At 42.7% G+C, this 21,483-nt stretch overlaps 1 protein-coding gene across 5 annotated transcripts; it reads right to left on the reverse strand.

The window, feature by feature from the left end:
* Positions 1-797: 797 nt before the first annotated feature.
* Positions 798-20,435, reverse strand: LOC125464983 (keratinocyte differentiation factor 1-like). 5 transcript variants are annotated; one of them, XM_059654340.1, is made up of 6 exons: positions 20,292-20,435; positions 17,917-18,047; positions 12,422-12,540; positions 4,609-5,706; positions 4,172-4,246; positions 798-3,590 (listed from the first exon to the last, which is right to left on the reverse strand). In XM_059654340.1, exons 4-6 carry the CDS (start codon positions 5,687-5,689, stop codon positions 3,514-3,516), a joined length of 1,233 nt encoding a protein of 410 aa, XP_059510323.1. In that variant the 5' UTR covers positions 5,690-5,706; positions 12,422-12,540; positions 17,917-18,047; positions 20,292-20,435; the 3' UTR covers positions 798-3,513. The 5 variants fall into 5 exon arrangements, with proteins under 5 accessions (XP_059510323.1, XP_048413948.1, XP_048413944.1 ...); XM_048557991.2 differs by lacking the exon at positions 17,917-18,047 and having other exon boundaries at positions 4,708-5,706; XM_048557987.2 differs by lacking the exon at positions 17,917-18,047.
* Between the last annotated feature and the right edge of the window lie 1,048 nt (positions 20,436-21,483).

The raw sequence follows: 21,483 nt of genomic DNA on the forward strand, positions 1-21,483 counted from the left end.
TACCCTAACATTGCTGCTCTTCCAGCAATGGCTGTGAGATCTGGATGTTTACTGGCGAGGGGGAGGACAGCAGGTCAACTGAAAAAATTGACTGAGCAATGTAGAGATTAAAGCAGTGGGATTATTTTGAGAAATAAGGTAATGGGAGATATAGTTTGGGAATAATATGGGGCTATGTATGAGGAGAGGGTGGTTTACTACAGTTAGTTTGGAATCTATTATGGAGCTATAGGAAAAGGGTATGACTCAGATCAGTTTACAGGGCTGCCTGGAAGGACCTACAGCAAAGACATATACATAAGGTTGACTGTTACGGGTACACGCTGCTGGAGTGAATAATAGATCTTGAGCAGCAGTTAACAGATACACCTTATAGATCTGAAAATGGGATATGGAAAAATAAAGAAATTACTTGGATGACACTGCCAAACCTATGAAATGCCAATGGAAGAATCCACTTACCACTCTCCAATTCCAGTGCTATGAAACTGGTTTGCAACTGCATGAAACAGATCACTGGAAGTTAACCATGTTTCTCCGCCATCCAATCTGGAAAGGAAATGGACTGAGAACTAGCTCACTTGTGACACTCCATCCAACTACAGTAATCACAATTAGAAATTTAAACATGCAGCATAATCGTAATACTCTAGCTTTGGTCACAATTGCACAGATTATGGCTTAATGCTAGAAATCCTGGGTCTGCAACACGTACCACATGAAGTGAAAATTACTTGTTAGCACTTGGGAAAAATCAATGTTTATTAATAAAACTTTCCAGACAAGATCCCATTTATTTGAGAACCTGAAGACATGGACAAGTGAGGGCAACTTAAAAGCAACATCTTAATTGCACTCTTATTTCTAATGGATTGTTGGTGTCTGAGTTCCCAACTAAAGTGGGAACCTTGAATACATTCATATAAAATGTTGGAGTTTCACTCCAATAATGTCTTGTCTAGTGAGTGTTCTTTACTGGAGGCTATTTTTATACTCTCCAGCTCTGTGCCCACGATGGTGACCTATTTCTAACCAGTGTTAATAGTTCCACTGTATTACTGTGGCCTTCGGTTAATTTGTCACCCATATCCCATGAACCTCAAACAATGGGAGATGAAAAAGTGATTACTTTCTTCGGTAATTATTAAACAAATGCTGCTGCTTCTCAGCAAATAATTGTTTGTAATAACCCATTGACAATTGTTGGAAGGAAAAAGCAACCTCTTGCCCAGGAGCAACTCCTGCTTTAAACACGATTGCACACTGTGTTCCACCACTACCGGAAATCACTTTACTTCTACCAAAATGATGCCTTCCTTCTAACCTCTTACCTTAATTTGAACCTCCATCTATGTTCACAGGGAAGTGGAGAGGTGACTTCAGCACCCCAACTGCAGGCAGGACACAGCCATAGTGTCCTCTCCTGCTGCTTCAATTATGCTATGTAATCAGCGATCAACAGCTGACAGAATTGTGTGAACTGGGAACAAAATAATTCAATGAGAATGTAGTCCTGGACTCGTAGCTGCAGAAAATCTTCACTGACTGGAACAGAGAGCACAGTGAGAACATTGGGAAATTTGGGACAAATAATAACAGTGGACAGTTTCTGTAGTTGTTTATGTAGTCAGCTGGCAGGGAGAATAATATAAAACTTTCGAGAAGATTGAGCTACAGAGATTTACATGTGACATTAAATGCAATGCTACTAGGTAATATCCAAAATACTGTTAAAATGAGTAAAAACTGAATTTTATAAAAGAGGAAATCTTTAAAATAATGCATAACCACTATTATATATATATTTTTAAAAGTCTTACATTTGCACCCACTTCGTCAACCTTACAATAAATTCCTCAGTCCGTTTTCATGAAAATTGTCAATGTGAATGGTCATACTGTAATCACACCTTCCTACGAGAGGTGGTGCTGTCAAGCTTCCCTTTAACTTTTTTAAACGCCTGACCTTGTCACTGTCTGCAAACTTATCCAGACTGGTTTCTGCTACACGCCGTAGAACTGAAGCCAGCTTGTTACGAGGTTTTCAGTGGAAATCACAAACACGACCACGACACAGACAAAAATTACAAGCTGGTGAAAAAAACCCTACAAATATTGACAGAATGAATAGTGAAATAATGGTGAAAGTGGAAATTTGTAGAAGTGTCCCACAGCACAGATAGGTTAATAGAGCAAAAGGCTTTATTAGGTTAACATACCCGAGGAAAGGGACTTCAATGGGTGAACATATAAAATGGAATGACTGTAATTTGTTAATGCACCAGCGGGCAGGACTTTGATGGTCACAGTGACCTCACTACAGGTTTACAGCACCACCTGTAGGCCGATAGAGGCAGCACAGGATTTTCAATTTCAGAAATACACTGCACCACAGGATTCCTCTACTCAATCTCCATACTTACTGTGCCTCCTCACAGCTTCCTGCAAAGCTGAACCTTTCCAGTCACCCTCCAGTGTTTCATCCCAGTGGTCAGCTCACATAAGTCTACACAGTGAGGACAGTGGGCAATGTAGGACATCACAATTCAGTCTGATCCTCCCCTCAATCATATTATAGAAGGCAACAGGTTGGATGACAGGAAAGTGACTTGAAGCCAGTGTTGTCCCTTCCAGGGTGGGAATAACAGCTTCAGCTCAGATCGAACCTCAATCCTTTCTCCAATCTGTGGGGTTCAGCGAGTTTCTAAATTTGGCCAGTCTGGGTGCCCACTCAGATCGGCAAAGATGACGGCCACATTGGAGCTGCAGGCACCCAATATTTGCTGAAAGTCCAAGGTTAGGTCTGTATAGGAAAACTTGACCTGTGAGATCCACATCAAGTTACATTACATAAACCCTGTCCTGAATGGAGACTAGATGCAGGATCAAAAAACGTGATTGAGATGAACAGAATTGGGGATTGAGGCATTTTTCAAATTGCAGGCAAGGTTCCAACTGTTGCTTTAAAAAGCAACTTATTAAAATCAATATTCCTCACCATGATTCACTGTCTTATCCAGTGATGCAAAACAATGTACAAAATATGCAAAGTAACTGTCCAACCACCACCCCTGTACACCATTCACCTTCCCCAGCATGAACATAATCGACTGACCAGTTCCGTATTTACATCAGATTTGATCTTGCTGGCACCCAATGAATTGTGATTTACCCCACTTTCACCCAATGCCACCTCTTCTGCCTCGCTCCTGCTTGCCGGCCTTTGGCACTGAGCCTGGGCTCCTCTTTTGCATTGGGCAGGGGGTAGTGGGCTGTGTGCAAGCAAGAGGAAGAATGGCCTCCTCCAGGTTAACATCATCAGACTCAAGTATTGGACACTGGGCTCCAAACCAGAGCAGATCTCTGGTAGTGAGTCGGGGGAAATCAGCTTCACAGCGAACAAGAGCCGAGTCAATTCCACACTTTCCACTGGCCTCAAGAGTCTCCGGCCACTCAGTGTCATATACACCCAAAATCCAAGTCCAGTTAATGTGGAAGGTCCTACACTCAAACCCTAGATATAGACTTTAAGTAGCGGGGCTCCTGATGAATCTGTCTCTGTATCCTGAAGAGAATCATCTTTACGCAAACCTGGAAAGAGAGAGGGGGGAGAAACTGTGAGTGTTGGGATCTCAATTGGATTCTGCACTATGGACTGGGGTTCGGGTCATGTTCACAGTGGGATGGGGAATGGTCACATCGAGTCTGAATCGACAGCTCAGGACAGCGACAGGATAATGATCAGTACACAAACTGCAGGGAGGGGAGTGGAATGAGAGTCACATAAATTGGGCGATTGGGTGTGGGACACACAGTCAGAGGGGTATGAGGTGGTGGACTAAGACAAACGGAAAGAAGATGGGGTGAGGTCAGAGATTGAGGGAGAGGGAAGAGAGAGAAGATGGGGTGAGGTGAGAGAAGGTGGGAGCGAAGATGGGGCAAGGTCAGGCCAGGTTGGGAGAGAGAGGGAAAAAGTACAGGGGAGGTCACAGAGGAGAGAGTAAAATAGAATGAGATGGGGCAAAGTTAGAGAGAGAGTCAGAGAGGAAGACAAGGATGTTGGTGTACAGAGAGACAGGGATAGACACACAGAAAGGGAGGGATGAGGTTCGGGCAGGGGATTTGGGGCAGAGACACAGAGAAAAAAGGGTAAGAGGTAATTTGGAAATTACCAGGTGAACACAGCCGCTGAATTTGTCTTGCTCTCTCATCAAGCGAGTCCACCACTGAAATCTCCAGGTTAAGGTCTTAACAAAAGAGGAAGATCAGAAATCACAGCACTGCAATCACAACATCTTCCAGCCAAATCTCTCACAAAAACACATCTCTGCCCACCAGCAGATAAATAGAGCCCTCCACAAGTGTCCCAGGTGCAAAGATAGCCAGCATAGCCCAAGCCCAGTACAACCCCACATAAGCACCCTCGCATTCTATTCCACCCAAGTGGAGCTCCAATGCATTTCTGGCCCCTCCCCAAATTCAGTTTCAGTGCATCCATGCCTCCCCCCAATCTGGGTGCATTTCCTGTGCAATACCCTCCCTCTCAAGGCAGCTCCAGTGCATTCCTCTCCCTCCACACAGTGCAACTCCAATGCAGCTGCTGCCTCACCTTCACTGGGCAAAATAGTCTCAGTTTGAGGTCTGGGGTCAGCAGGAGTCGGAGAGATCAATCTTTCCTCAGTTGGCTCTTCTGGTCCCCTTTTCTTACTTTTCTTGGGTTTCCGGGTGCTGATCCGAACGATCCCGGTCACTATCCGGCATTCCGCATCCTTCTCATTGATCTTATAGCCTTTGGTGATGCTATCAATGAGCTCAGTGATTTCACTGCTTTTGCTGATGAATGTGGTATCGGAGGTACACTGGGCCAACATGTCGATCTGGTGAATGCTGAACAGCTCCAATAGCTTCTTGTTGATGTACTCGTCCAGCTCTGCACTCGACATAGACACGTTTAGCTCGTTGTTCTCCAAATCTTCCTCCAGGAAGGAGGGGAATTCATCGGAAATTCGTTTGTGAGAGATTGGTGAGATGCTGCTGGGGCTCTCTGATGGCTGAGAGTTGTGGTGGGTGTCCTTGTGGCATGAGTCTGTGGACAGAGTATGACTGTTATTTTTCCAGATTACCTGCTGTCCTCCCAACTTGACATCATAATAATTAAAACTGTTGCCCGCAAGATTAGCCTTCTTCGTGGGCCTGGATTTAGAGTTCGGGGGAGTCACTGGGTTTTCAATATACCGCAAAGTGTTACTGTCAATGTCTTTAGCATGTGTCGGTGGCTCTGTGGTCCTGGTACATGGATTATAAACCCCAGTGTCAGCCTTATAAATTCCACAGGTCACCACACAGCAGAAAACTGCTTTAACCGTCTGCCAGGTAACACAGTTTCCTAGCCCACATGACTCGCACACACTTGCCTCCTCTGTGGTTTCAACTGACCCTGGGATGAACCCAATGTTTTCCGAGTTATTCCCATTTGAATCTCTTGGATCGGCTTTACACCTGTGACTTTTTGCCAGTGATTTCCTTTCCTTCCTTTCAGCTCGTCTACTTTCTGGCGTTGAGCCTTCATAAACCTCCAGGTTCAGCGAGTCCACAGAGGCTGGCAGCAGAACTGGAGAGGCCAGAAGGCTAGGTTTGGCCACAGGCTTGTCAGCCTGCTGTGGAGCAGCTCTCCGTCCAGTTCCTTGCATGACTTAGATTGAAGGACCTGTGGAATAGAGAGGACAAGCATCACACAACACACATGGCTACTGGACCAACACATTACCACCAAAAGAAGATGACAAAATGTGTAGAGTAAACCCAAGGATATCTAGAAGAGCCCCAGGAATGTTGAGAGGGCACCATAATAACCTGCAAGCACAGTGAACCGCAGGATACAATCTGAAGGTGTTTTATCCCCTTCTCTGAATGTGACATGCAGAACCCAGGCAGGAACTGTATGGTGTCAGCCAGTCAAACTAGCGACACCTTTAGAAAGCAGTTTGAACTGACTGACCAGCTACAAAAATGTGAAAAAGAAATTCAAGAGTAGTCAGCACAGATTTCAAAAGTGAAGGATTGCAGGACAGAAGGGCATCATGGTGGCTCGGTGGTTAGCACTGCTGCCTCAAAATGTTCGGGTCCCAGGTTTGATTCCACCCTTGGATGACTGTCTGTGTGGAGTCTGCATGTTGTCCTCATGTTTGTGTGTGTTTCCTCCCACAGTGCAAAGATGTGTAGGTTAGGTGGATTAGCCATGCCAAATTGTCCATATTCTCCAGGGATGTGCAGGCTAAATGGATTAGCTGTGGGAATTACAGGGTAGTAGGTGGGGGTGGGATGCTCTTCAGAGGTTCAGTATGGACTTGATGAGCTAAATAGCCTGTTTGCACATTGTAGGGGATTCCATGATTCTTTGAAGACCAGTCTTACTGATTTCTTTGATATAACAAAGTAGACATGGGTAATGTGATGGATGTAATATATTTGGATTTCCAAAAGAACTCTGACAACCTACAGCACAAGAAACTCGTGACTAAGATCAAAATATGTGGAGTAAGGGGTCAGTAACAGAATGTAAGGGAGGCTGGGTACAAAACAGAAATCAGAGATATGGGTTAAAAGTAGTTAATCACACTGACAAAACAGAGCAAGTGATATTTTACAGGGATTGATAGTGAGGTCACTCTTATTCACTACTCACATAAATGATTTCAGAATTGAAATTCAATTTGAAATTTCACAAATGACAGCACGTTGGGGTGCTATTAATATAAAGGACTGTGACAAATTAAGTGAAGACATTAATAAACTAGGAATATGATATTATCAGCAAATAAGCTTCAGTATTTTTAATCCTGAGGATGTCACATTTCACCAGGAATAAGGAAATCACATGCTTCTTGCTAAACAATTATCTAAGCTGGGGACAAAAACAACAGAATCTGGAATTCAGATGCACAAATCATTAAAAGTAGTGGCAAATTATAACAAAGCCATAAAATGGGATGCAATACACTGGTTCATTTCCACTGGGACATATACAGAACCTTAGGTCACACATATGGCACACGATGCACAATTCTGGCCCCCACAGGGGCTCTTTTCTCTGGAAATGAGAAGACTAAAGGGCCATGTGATAAAGGTCTTTAAGATAACATACGGGCTTTATAGATTAAATGTTAAGAAAATGTTTCCACATGTGAACAAAACTAGCGTTATACGTTTTATAACGTATAGGGGATTCCATGATTCTTTGAAGACCAGTCTTACTGATTTCTTTGATATAACAAAGTAGACATGGGTAATGTGATGGATGTAATTTCTGACAATTTATTAGTGATAACAAGAAACCTCTTTACTCAGTGTGCAGTTAGAATGTAGAACTGACTACCAAGAAGAGAAGTCAAAGGAGAACAAAATTGATACACTGACTAAACTTGACAGAGGAAAGAATAAAGAAATATGGTGATAATTAGAGGTGAAGTAGACTGGAAAGCTATTGTGGAAAATAAACACTGGCTTGAGCCAATTATTAAGTGGTTTGACAGGCGAGGGATGATGTTGGACTGACATACCTATTTTAGTACCAAACAGGGATTGACATTGATAAGAGGCAGAGGAAGAGATTAAGTGTTGCTTGGAGGAGTTGTAAGGACAGAACAAAGGGCAAGGTCTATGATAGAATGGGAAACACAGCAGTGATTAAATGGCAAAGGTATTATGTTGCAATAGAGCAAAATGGGACAGTCATGGAACAAATGTGAAGAAAAACAGAGGTAATGAGAACTGCAGATGCTGGAGAATCCAAGATAACGGTGTGGGGCTGGATGTGCTCCTGAGATGCTGCTTGGCCTGCTGTGTTCATCCAGCCCCACACTTTGTTCTGAAGAAAAACAGAGTTCGATCCTGGTGAGCTGTAAATGCCAAAGTAAAAACATTAACAACAACAGTTGCAATGAAGATGGAAGCAAGGCTATTCTCTGAAGCTGTGAAACTCAAGCTGGAGACCGTAAGGTTGCAAACTGACTAATCAACAGATCATGAGTTTGTACTGAATTCTATTAAATCAGTACTGAAGGGTGAAGTCAGAGTGGGTCATGATTGCTTTGCAGTGGAGAAATGATTGCAATTGGTACTATGATTGTGGAACAAATTGGAGTGTACAGTAAAGCATTATTCCAATTTGCAGTTGTCTTCTCAAGTACAGGAGACTGTGTCATGAAGGCCACCCCAGTGTGGAGGACACTACAGTATGAATGCACCTCCCCTGAAAACCATGGATGAGCAGAGAGATTCACTCCCAACTGAAGTCCAAGTTGGAGGCATACAAGTTGGGCAATGCCGACCTGTACAGAAAATCCAGGATGACCTTCACAACATCGTCAGAGATGCCAAGAGGCGATACCAAACCAAACTTGAGACCCAGACCAACCACTCGGACACCCATTATTTGTGGCAAGGTTTACAATGGTATAACAGGCTACAAAGCGAAGTCAAAGAGAATCACGGGCAACAGTACAACCCTATCTGGTGAATGCAATGCATTCTGCACTCACTTTGAACAGAAGATCAGTGAAACAATATCATCTATCCCAAAGCCTGGGATACACTTGTGCCCACAGTCACCACTGCATATGTTAGATCTGCCTTCTTGAGAGTGAAGTTGCGGAAAGTGACTGGCTCAGATAGAGTCCCCAACCAGACACTCAGATCCTGTGTGGACCAGCTGGCAGGAGTAAGAATTACACAGACCATCGACCTGGCATCCCAATCTGACCTAGTCAGCATTTGGCCAATGTCCCTCTAAACATTTCCTAATCATTTACCCACCTAGATGTCTTTTGAATGTTATTATTGTTTAACCTCTTCTTACTATGATCTGAAGTCCCACCTGCTTTGAGAAGACAACCATCATCCTGGTGCCATAGAAAAATCATGCAGCGTGTCTCACAGACTAATGCCCAGTGGCGCTGACCTCCATCATTACGTGGTGCTTTTAGAGGTTAGTCACAGCTCACATCAACTCCAACCTACCAAACTGCCTTGATCCTTTGCAATCCACCTACTAGAGCAACAGGTCCACAGCAGACACCATCTCCCCGGCCCTACACTCATTCCCAGGAACGTCAGGCTCCTACTTATTAATAACACCACAATTCCAAATAAACTCATCTCTAAACTCCAAGACATAGGTCCCTGCCTGACTGGATCCTCAACGTCCTGTCCCGTAGACTACAATCAGTAAGAATAGGAGACAACACCTCCTCCACCATAATCCTCAACACAGCCGCATCAAAAGGCTATATCCTCAGCCCCCATATTCCTTTTACAAAAGTGTGTGGCCAAATTCTGTCCCAACTCCCTCTACTGGTTTGCCGACGACACCACCATTGAAGTTGAATCTCAAACAATGATGAGACAGAGTTACAGGAAAGAGATGGAGTGCTTAGCAGCAAGGTGTAAAGACAATAATCACTCCATCAACGGCAACATAACAAAGGAGCTGGTCATTGACTTCAGGAAGCGGAGTGGAAGCTATGCCTCTGTCTGTCTCAGTCATCAAGGTCCAGAGAGTGATGATCACTAACAATCTGTCCTCGTCCATCCACGTTGACGCAACAGTGTAGAAAGCACAATGCCTCTACTTCTCAGGGGGCTAAAGAAATTTGACATGTCCATTAAAAAAAACTTACAATTTTTTATAAAAGTACCATAGGAAGCATCTCATCTAGATGCATCGCAACGTGGTATGGCAACTGACCTTCCCACGCCCTTAACAAACTACAGAGAGTCGTGAACACAGCCAAATCCATCATGAAAAACAGCCTTCCATCTATCTATATTTCCTGTTGCCTCGGGAAAGCACCAATGCATCAAAGACCCCTCCCACCCCAGTAATACTCTTTTCCACCCTCTTCCATTGGATATAGAAGTTTGAATATAAGTATGAGTAGATTCAAGAACAGCTTCTTCCCTGCTGTTTTCAGGCTTTCGAACAAACCTCGCAAATATTAATGTTGATCTTGCTCTGCACCTTCTCTCCAGCTGTACCACTGTATTCTTCACTCTGTTCTGCTATCCTGATGCAGGTATGGTATGATCTGCCTACATAGCATGCCAAACAACACTTTTCACTGTATCTCAGCACATGTGACAAGTCAGATAGGAATGTCTGGTTAGCATGGACGATTTGGACCAAAGGGTCTGTTTCCTTGCTGTGTGACTCGATGAGTCAATGATAAGGCCATGGAAGAATTTGTTAACATGGTTGGTCATTTTAAAATCCAAAATACATCAGTGAGAACAGGGGTCATGGGTGAATGGGACTTGTGCAAGTTAACACACAACAGTATTTCTCCATTCACACTCAAACTGTGATAAACGTCTAGTGCAGACATTAATGATGTTGCAAACTGAAACCAAATAACTGCATCTACATTTAAAATCAATCTTAAGATCACAACACCTAACACATACTAGCAGAATAGGCCAATCAGCGCAGTGAGTCTGCTCTGCCATTCAAAGAGATCATAGCCGATCTGACAAACTCTATTTTCCTGCCTTTTCTCCATAACCCTGAAACCCCTTACTGATTGATAATCTCTCTCTCTCAGTCTTGGATATATTTAATGACCCAATCTCAACTGCTGTTAGTAGTAAAGCATTCTACAGATTCACAACCCTTGAAGAAGAAATTCTGCCTCATCTCTTTCTTAAATGGGTAATCCCTTATTCTGACGTTATGTCCTCTCATCCTGGACTCTCCATCAAAGCAGGGACAACCTTTCCTTTCCACATCAGGGTAGGGTGGACAGTCAAGGTCTTTTCTCTAGGGTAGGGGAGTCTAAAACTAGAAAGTACAGGTTAAGGAGAGGGGAAAGATTTCTAAGGGGAAATGTTTTCTTGCAGAGAATGGTGCATGTATGGAATGAGCTGCCACAGGAGGTGGTGGAGACTGGTACAATTACAACATTTAAAAGGGATCTGAACCAAAATTGGAGGTGTAGTGGACACTGAAGAAGTACAATGGGATCTTGATCCAATGGACCAATGGGTTGAGGAGTGGCAGATGGAGTTTAATTTAAATAAATGCGACATGTTGCATTTTGGAAAGGCAAGTCAGGGCAGACCTATACACTTAATGGTAAGGTCCTGGAGAGTGGTGTTGAACAAAGAGACTTTGGAGTGCAAGTTCACTGTTCCTTGAAAGTGGAGTCGTATCTAGATAGGATAGTGAAAGCGGCTTTTGGTATGTTTGCCTTTAATGATAAGAGCATAGAGTATAGGAGTTGGGAGGTCACGTTGTGACTGTACAGAACATTGATTGGCCAATTCTGGAATACTTTTTGCAATTCTGGTTTCCCTGGTATAGGAAGGATGTTGTGAAACTTAAAAGGATTCAGAAAACTTTTACAGCAATGTTGCCAGAGTTTGAGGGTTTGTGTTTGAAGGAGAGGCTGAAGAGGCTGGGGCTATTTTCCCTGGAGCATCAGATGCTGAGGGGTGATCTTATAGAGGTTTATAAAATCATGAGGGGGTATGGTTAGGGTAAATAGACAAGATCATGTCCCTGGGGTGAGTGAGTCCAAAACTAGAGGGCACAGTTTAAGGTGAGAGGAGAAAGATTTAAAAGGGACTTAAAAGGGGCAACTTTTTCATGTAGAGGGTGGTGCGTGTATGGAATGAGTTGCCACAGGAAGTGCTGGAAATCTGAAACGAAAACAGAAATTGCTGGGGAAACTCAGCAGGTCTGGCAGCATCTGCAGACAGAAAGCAGAATTAACTTTTTGAGTCCAGTGACCTTTCTTCAGAACTGTGTCTGGAGAAGCGTCACTGGATTTGAAACATTACTCTGTTTTCTTTCCACAGATGTTGCCAAACCTGCTGAGTTTCTCCGGCAATTTCTGTTTTTGCTCATTGCCTACCTTGAGTTATACTGTCTTCCCACAGCCATACTAATTTGTGGAGTAGCCTAACTGCTTCAAATCCCCAGCATCCCAGGTGCTTGCTCACTGAACAGTAAAATACTCAGATAGCCCATTTTGCATTTGTCCTTTCACTGATGTTTGAAGACGGCAGCTAAATTATAAGGCAGTTGAGAAATCATACAAGATTTGTAAACTGAAGTTGAAAATGCACAAACGTGCTAAAATTACTGGCCAGGGCTTTACACGGATTATTTCACAACTCTAGACACCCATACTTCAGCAAAATGAAAAACTGGTGCAGGAGGTGGGCATTCATCTGGCTGATGGTCTATTTAAAATGCCAAATTTCACGTCTCTCTCTCTCTCTCGCTCTCTCCATACCGCCTAACATCTTTGCTCTCTAGGAATCTCTCGGAATATATTTCTTGCTTAAATATATTCACTAGCCATGTAAATATATTGGTTACAAGAGCAGGTCAGAGGCTAGGAATACTGTAATAATTAACTCACCTTCTGACTCCCCAAAGCTTGTCTGCCAACTACCAGGCATAAGGCAACAGCATGATGGAATACTCCCCACTTGCCTGGATGGGTGCAACTTCAACGTCATTCGAGAGGCTTGACACCATCTAGGACAAAACAGTCCATTTGAATGGCATCACATTCACAAATATCACTTCCTCAACCACCACCACTCAGTAACAGCAGTGAGTACCATTTACACGACACTCTGCAGAAATTGTGCAGATGTTGTTTTGACAGCACCTTTCAAGCCCACAATCACTTCCATCTAGAAGGACAAGGGCAGCAGATACATAGGAACACCACCTGCATGTTCCCCTCCAAGACATTCACCATCATGACTTAGAAAGATATCGCTGTTCCCTTAGTATGACTGGGTCAAAATCCTGGAACACCCTCCCTAACAGCATTGTGGATCTACTGATAGCATGTTCAAGAAGGCAGTTTACCACCACCTTCTCAAGGGCAACTGGGGATGGGTAATAAACAAGGTCAGCGATGCTCACATCCCATGAAATTTTTTTTTTTTAAATCAATGACTTTGCCTCCAACAGCCTTTGACAGCAAAGATTTCCACAGGTTGACCACTCTCTGAGCAAAGGGATGTCTCCTCATCTCGATCTGAAATGGCCCATGTGCATCACAAGACTATGACACCTCGTTCTGGAAGCCCCCAGTCAAGTAGAAAAGAGATTCACCAGGATGATATCAATGTTGAGGGACTTTATGTGTAGTGATTGAACAAAATGGTATTCTTCCCTTTAAAGCAAAGAACGACAAGGGGAAATCATCATCATGATCAAATTCCTACAGTGTGGAAACAGGCACTTCGGCCCAACTAGTCTCCATTGACCCTTGGAGCATCCCACCCAGACCCATCCCCCTATAACCCACCTGATCTACATAGCCTTGAATACTACGGGCAATTTAGCATGGCCAATTCACCTAGCCTGCACATCTCTGGACTGTGGGAGGAAATCAGAGCACCCGGAGGAAACCCACGCAGAAACAGGGAGAATGTGCAAACTACACACAGACAGTCACCCAAGGGTGGAATCTAACCTGGGTCCCTAGTGCTGTGAGGCAGCAGTGTTAACCACTGAACCACCGTGCTGCCTATAGATCTACAGAAGAATTCAAAATGTGGAGTGGTTTTGGTAGAGAAAGAGGGGTGAATAATTTCCTTTGGTAAGTCAGTGACCAGAATTGTCAGATTAAGAATAATTGGCATACTGCTAGACAGGAAACATGAAACTAAGAAAACAGAAGCGATAGCAGGTCATTCAGCCCTTCAAGCCTGCTCCGCCATTCAAGATTATCAAGGCTAATCATTTAATTCATTGCCATCTTCCCATTTGTCCCCGATACCCTTTGATCCCTTTAGCCCCAAGAGCTATATGTAACTATGAGGAGAAGAAATTAAGAAAAATGTTTTCACACAGAGGTTCGATGTTATCTGGACTTAAGGGTAGTAGAAGCAACTTCCACAGGAGATTGCAATAGGCAATTGTATGTAAAGTTAAAGATGACTAACTTGTAGGGTAATGGGGTAAACAAAAGAGAGGCATGGATCCGAAATGGACAGATCATTCAAAGAGCTGGCACAGACATTATTGTGGACTGAACGATTTCCTCTTGTACCGTATAATTGTATGATTCTAACCTGTGGGCATTTGTTACTAAACCGGTTTCTGATGACTAATATACATACAGACTGTTCAAAATTCTAATCCATGCCCCGGGCAATCAAGGCTGTTACTCACTGTTGTTTTAATAACACAAAGATTCGAAAACACAAAGGAAAACTACAGCAAATCAGCTTCCCACTCAACAGCTATTTACATTTCAATAGCACTGTTAATGTGTTAAAAAAAACTGCATGAACCCTACAGACAAAATGTGGACACCAAATCAAAGAAAGATTTTGGGAATGGCAAATGTATAGGTTTTAAGGAGGGGATGAAAAGTTAAAAGGCAGAGACAATAGTGGAGCATGGGGCAATGGGAGAAGTGCAGATCTGAGGGGTTGGAGGAAGTTATAGAGACAGGGACCAATGAGGCCAGGGAGGGATTTGAAGGCAATGATGAGAATTTTAATCAAGACTTTGCTCAAACAATAGGCACTGTAGGTCAGTAAGCACAGGAATACTGAGAGAATAAGACTTTTGTGAGTTAGGATATGAAAGTTGCCAGATGGTAAAAGAAGATTTTGCTGAGGGGTAACAGGCAGATGACTGGCCAAGTATAGATCCTTGAGGTCCCTTCAGTCATAATTGACAGTTTGATCAGACTTGTAAAAATGAATCCATTGGACTGGACAATGGAAAGGGAAATAAGGAGGGACACAATCACATAGGATGTCATCTGCGACTCTGTTTGAGGCCAGGAGCTCGTTGACAGGGGAAATGGCTTGAATGTCCCAAGGCATTTAGATCTACAGCCAGGGGGAAAAAGAATTGAACTTAAGGAGCTGTCATTCGAATTGGAGGCAGTTTAGATCAGAGAAGATTCACTAAGTTGCTTCCTGGAATGAAGGGGTTTCTTATGATGCAAGGTTGTGCAGGTTAAGCCTGTAGTTATTGGAATTTAGAAGACTGAGAGGTGATCCTGTTGAAAGACAAAAGAATCTGAGAGGACATAACAGGATAGATGCTGAGATGGTATTTCCCCTTGTGGGGGAACCTAGAACCTCAGGTTGAAGTGTGGGGCTGGAGAAAGTGGTGATTAGAAGTAAGAAATTTACAAATAGTTGTTTGGTAGTACAGATCTTGAGCATTATTAATAAAATGCATATTTTGTCCAAGCTTTTCATCTTGCACTCATCGGGATAATTTGTAAGAAATTGTCAATTTGTAAGTAAGTAAGGACAAATGCAACATTTCTATTGCATGAGAGGAGTGTGTTGATCGGTTAGCAAGTGTACTCTGATTTGAAAAGGTATTGCTGGAGATAATGCATGATTAATGCTTATTGAGAGTTAACCAGCAGCCTTTGTTTAAAACGTTGACCCTGATTGTTCAGGGTATTACCCTAAGAAATGAATAAGGGAATCAATGGGCAGACAGAAAAATGGAGTCAAGGCTACATCAGATCAGCCGTGATCTTATTTACTGGCAGAGTAGGCTCAAGGGTCCAAATGGCCTACTCCTGAGCTTATTTATGATCTTATGAGCAAGGCAGAGATTAGAAGGTTTGAGATCAAGTGACTTTGCAATAAAATGTATATTAAGCTCTTGGACTTTGGGATACAGGGCTCAATTTTGAATTGACAGGGGATGCAAACATTGGAACTGCAGCAAATAGTGAGGACAATAATAAACTGACAGGTAGGTGTAACAGATGGACATGCGTTAGATGAAATTCATGCACAGGGGATTTGTGATACATCTTAGGAGATTAAAAAAGAATAGACAATGTATGATAAATGGCACATTTTTGAAAGAACAGGCAAACGGGCAGGGTTTTCATACAAATCTTTGAAGCTGACATACAGTGTAAGAGCCCAGGAGTTATATTAAACTTGCAAAACAGTAGTTTGCAACCCCCCAGACTCCTGTGTCCAACGTTACGTTCCATACTTTCACACAGACATGGGAGCTCTGGAGATTTACTACAGTGGCTCTGGGAAAGAGGAATTACAGTTACATGGACAGAGTAGAGAAGATAGGATTGCTCCTCGTAGAACAAACTCAGAGGAGGTTTGATGTGTGTATTTAAAAATCATGAAAAATTTAGCTGGTGTAGATAAGAGACTATTTCCAAAGACTGAAGGAATGGAAATTCAGATTATAGATTCAAAGTGATTGGCAATAGGGTCAGAAGCAACGAGAAAAAAGGTAGAATTTTGAAGGCATTGCCTGACAGTGTGGAAGACATATAACTACTTTCAATGGAAATTGAATAAATACTTGAAAGAGGAAAATACATTAGGGATAAGGGGAATAGACCTACCTGGAATGCTCAAGAGCTGAAGCAATCCCAATGACAGTGAGATAGTTTACATCTACTGAAGAGGGATGTTGTAGTCTCAGTTCATGTTTCACCTTAAAGGCACCACTTTTAACACAATGCAATGCTACATCCATACTACACTGTTGTGTCAACCTTGATTACGCACTCTAATCTATGGATTTATACGTGAATCCAGAACCTACTGACTCGAAGACTACCCACCGAGTCTCAGCCTGCGTCAGTTACCCCATTTCTGTACTTTCTGTTTACTGGCAATGGATATGGGCTGAGTGAAATGAGGAGCTGGGGACTATCAAACACTTCTGGTGTAATTTCTGATCCTGTGTTTCAAAAGACAAACTATTCTGCACCCTTCCATCTCCCAGTGCATCAGATATACTCATCAGGTTAAGGGTTATATTTACCATTCCATCCTACCCCAAGAGGCCATTATTAATCTTTCAAAAATTCATCCTTGTTTCAGTTAGTCACAGTCAACATCAAGACCCCATCTCCATCAGGGGAACAAATGATATTGCTCTGCCATGCAAGTGCCCATCATTTACTGATCAGTAGAATAGAGATGTCGACTAGGTTTTCTTATGAGGATCCATGAAAGGTCATCAACCTGAACATTAGCTGTATTTCTCTCTCACCTACTACACTGCCTGACCTGCTGAGTGTTTCTAGCATTGTCTACTGTTATTTCAGACTTTATCATTCATGGTACTTGTCTCCTATTAAAATATTTACAGATATTCATAATCCAATTAAAGAGACAGAAAAACTTACATTAGATAGCTTATACAGCATTTTTCACAATCTCAGTATATCCAAAAGGTCTTAACAGCCAATGACCAAGTTACAACGTGTAGTTCCCAGTCTCTTCCAAAATAGAGCAGCACCAACAGCATGGATCAATACTATATATATTTCAAAGCTTTAGTAGTCTCACCCTCTTGTGTAAGGTGATGTGATTCAATTTAAACATGCAGGACACTTCAGGAGCTGAGTATTTTTGTCCATCTCTTAGAATGATTCTCTCATCAAATTCCACAATATTTCAGCTGGTTCAACACTTGTAACAATAATAGCAGTAAGTTATATTTATGTAACGCCGTCAACAAACAGGTGCCTTTAGAAAATTATTTCAAATATCAGATCAAATTGACAGGCTAGTTTCAGAAACCAGACATGGAAATCAAAGCAGAGTGCGGTAAAAGAACAGATGGGGTTAAGATAACAGGTATTCAAATTTCAACATTTCAAATGGATAGACAGGCAGATGGAAACATTATGAGATGTCATAGTCACTCAGGTACTGGTCCCTGGGGCTCCGAAGTCTAGACCCTGTCACAGATATCCAGTTCTGCCACAGATCCCAGCCATAGGCTACTGTCATTACCAAACTGGGAAAGGCACAAAAAATGAATTCATTTGGATGATAATCTTGTCTGAAAAGTTACACAACAAAGAAAGATTGTACAGCCTGTGCTTTTTTTAATATAGAAAAGAGAAACTTGAGAGTTAACCTGATAGAAGTCTTCAGGATTTTGAAAAGGTTTAATCAGGTAGATGCAAAGAAGTTGTGTCCAATTGTGGGTATGACCAGCATTAGAGGTCACGAATATACCAAAAGCAAAATACTGCAGATGCTGGACATCTGAAATTAAAACAAAACAAAAAGATCAAAGTAATCTGCAGATCAAGCAACATCTGCGGAGAAATACAGAGATTCAGGTCATGATGATCGTTCATGATAAAAAGAGTCTGATGACATGAAATGTTACCTCTGTTTTTCAATCTCCACACAATTTCTTGAATTTTGTGTTTTATTTGGGGAAATTCACAAAAAAAGCTTGTTTATTCAGAGTGGTTTGAAAGCGGGCCTTAGTTATAGAGTCATCCAGCACAGAAACAGACCCTTTGGTCCAACTCGTACACGTCGAACAGATATCCTAGATAAATCTAGTCCCATTTGCCAGCATTTGGCCAAATCCCTCTGAACCCTTGCTATTCATATACCCATCCTGGTTCCTTTCAAATGTTGTAATTGTACCAGCCTCCACCACCTCTTCTGGCAGCTCATTCTCCCACACACACCAACCTCTGCATAAAAAAAGTTGTCCTTTAGGTCCCTTTTACATCTTTCCCTTCTCACCTTAAATCTATGATCACCCCTGGGAAAAAGACCTTGCCTATTTACCCAATCTATGCCCCTTGTGAATTTATAAATCTCAATAAGATCAGCCTCAGCCTCCGACACTCCAGGGAAAACAGCCCCAGCCCAATAGCTCAAACCCTCCAACCCTCGCAACTTCCTCATTAATCTTTTCTGGACCCTTTCTAGTTTCACAACATCATTCCTGTTGCAGGAGGGCCAGAATTGCACGCAAACTGGAAGTAGTTGAGGCAAATGACTTAGATACAATCAAGTGGAACGAGGTAAACAGGAGCCAGAATCGAGTTAGATGAAGAAGTCTTGTTTGAAGTGTAATGTTCAGTATAAATCTATGGATTGAATGACCTATTTATATGCTGTACAAAGGAGACACTACCTGGCCTTAGAATTCTGACTGAAAGTGCATATAGCCACATTGAGTCAAAAGACAGAAGACTGGATTCAGAGTTTTTGTCTGCCTCCAGTTGTAAACATCATCAATAAATTCCCAGAGATAGACTCCAGCGACAGCAGTTCGTGCTAAGATAACACAGCGTGGAGCTGGAGCAACATAGCAGGCCAGGCAGCTTCAGAAGAACAGGAAAGCTAATGTTTCAGGTCAGAACCCTTCAGAAGAAGGGTCTTTTTGAAGAAAGGTCGCGACCTGAAACATCAGCTTTCCTGCTGCTCTGATGCTGCCTGGCCTGCTGTGTTCCTCCAGCTCCACACTGTATTATCAATAAATTCCCAAACTTGTTGTGCACCAGCTTCCCCTCTCTAAAGTAACCAGACAGTTTCTCCCAAACTGGCAAAAATAGCTCTAAATGTATAATTCACTTGTACACACCAACTCATCAAAATCTCTCTGAGCACCAGCAAATGAATAAGCTTCCCTTGGTAAGCTGGATATAAAATCCCTGCCTATGATTTGTAAAGGAAGTGCTCCTGTTATTTTCAAAATGGTGACAGGCTAAAACTTGTGGGATTCAAAGGCTGGAATCACTGAAAGTAAGCACATAAGTGTCAAAAATAATTAGAAAATGATACTGGAAAGAGTGCAGTATAGATTTGTCAGAACATTGGTCTTTTCTACAAGGAGGATGGAATATAAAATTGGGAAATTCAGCTAAAACTGTACAGGACATTGGTGAGACTAGTTCAGAAAATGGGATGAGGCCTTTTGCTTATGAGGAAAGGTTAGACACTGGAGTTTACAAAACCTAGAAGTGATCTTATTGAAATTTGTAACATTCTGAAGGAGTTTAACAGGATAGATGCTGGCAGAATATGTCCTCTCTGGTAAGGAGGGAAGGGGATGGTCTAAAGTTGGAAGTTACAATTTAAAATTAAGTCATTTAAGACCAAAATGAAGAGGAATTGCTTGTCTTAGAGGGTTATTAGTCCTAAAATTCTGTATCCCCAGACAGTGCAGTGATGTACACATTCACAGTTGGGATGGAATTTTGATTTACAAGGGAGTCAAGGCGAACAGACAAGAGTTCAGACCACAAGCAGTTCACCTGATTTAGGGAGGAAGGGTTGGCAGGAGGCTCGAGGAGCCGAGTGGCCTGGCCCATTTACTTATTTGTGATCTTCACACCCTCTTTCCCCTCCGGCCTCCTCCTTCCTTCTCCCTCAGTGACACTTCCACCGTCGTTGCTCACATTCAAACTGAGAGCGAAAACTTTTCAGCAGAAGCAAAACTTGCCGGAGTTTGTGGCGGGGCCTCGGGTTCCGGTTGCTTACCATAACACGGTGCTAGTGCCGGGGCTTCGCTCGGACCACCACCGCCTGTGCCTGGCACTAGCCCCGGAGGGTGACCGCGAACCAAACGCCGGCCTCCCGGTGCTAATCCCAATCCCGGTGGATCCTCACCTGGGCCAGGTAAACCCTGACGTCACTCACTGCTCCAGGAAGGACAAATGAAACAGGAAGCGCGATTCAGTGTTTAACCCCCCCCCCCTCCCGGTAAAAGAGGAGCAGTTTGTAGAAAATATTACACTGTTTATGGAATAAAACAATTCATTGGGTCAAACTGCTCCATCTCCGTGGATCCGTGTGAACACCTTTCGGCATATCATTTCCATTACCCCTTGTTGAAATTTTGTCTGACTTTTAACTATGTCCAGAAAGTTTGCCTCAGCCATGGTAATACGTTCCGCAGTCTGGCCTCCAGTTGAGCAAAGAAATTTCTCCTAAGAATACATTAGTAAGCATCCCTGGATCTGATCTGGCCAGCAAATTTCCACTTTTAACTACCATATTCTTCAAAATCCACAAACTTCTAGGTCAGCATTCCACTTTCTCTTTCTTTAGTGGCAAGAGACTCAATCCCAGTATTTTCTGACAGGTAAAATCTCTCAACAATAGATTCACTCCCATCAATATTTTTGAATTTTCTATTGCAGCTACCTTTAGATCCTTATGTGGAGACCTGAACTGTGCTTAGTTCGCCACGAATAGTCTAACAAGATTCCTTACAAGTTTAGAGTAATTTGCTTGTTTTTCAATTTTATCCCTCTGGAAATGAGCTCAGTGCATTGCTCACTGTTTCATTAAATAATGTTGCTACTTTTATGATTTGATCTGTCCCAGATCTCTTTTCCAATTGATTCCAAGGAGCTTGTGAAATTTCTTACAAATATACCACCTCAGAAATCTCCATTTTGATGTTATTTTGCCACACACACATTCTGCCACTTAGTAATATCTGCTATATTTTAGGGGAGCCAATCATGACACCCCTAATTTGTTATCATCTCCAAAGTCGATGTCTCAGTGGTTAGCACTGCTTCCTCACAGCGTCAGGACCCAGTTTTAATTCCACCCCTGTCTGTGTGGAGCTTGCACATTCTCCCTGTGTCTGCGTGGGTTTCCGGTTTCCTCCCACAGACCAAAGATGTGCGGGTTAGGTGGATTTCCCATAGTGTTCAGCGAT

Source organism: Stegostoma tigrinum, chromosome 24 (assembly GCF_030684315.1).
Source record: "Stegostoma tigrinum isolate sSteTig4 chromosome 24, sSteTig4.hap1, whole genome shotgun sequence".
NCBI lineage: Eukaryota > Metazoa > Chordata > Chondrichthyes > Orectolobiformes > Stegostomatidae > Stegostoma > Stegostoma tigrinum.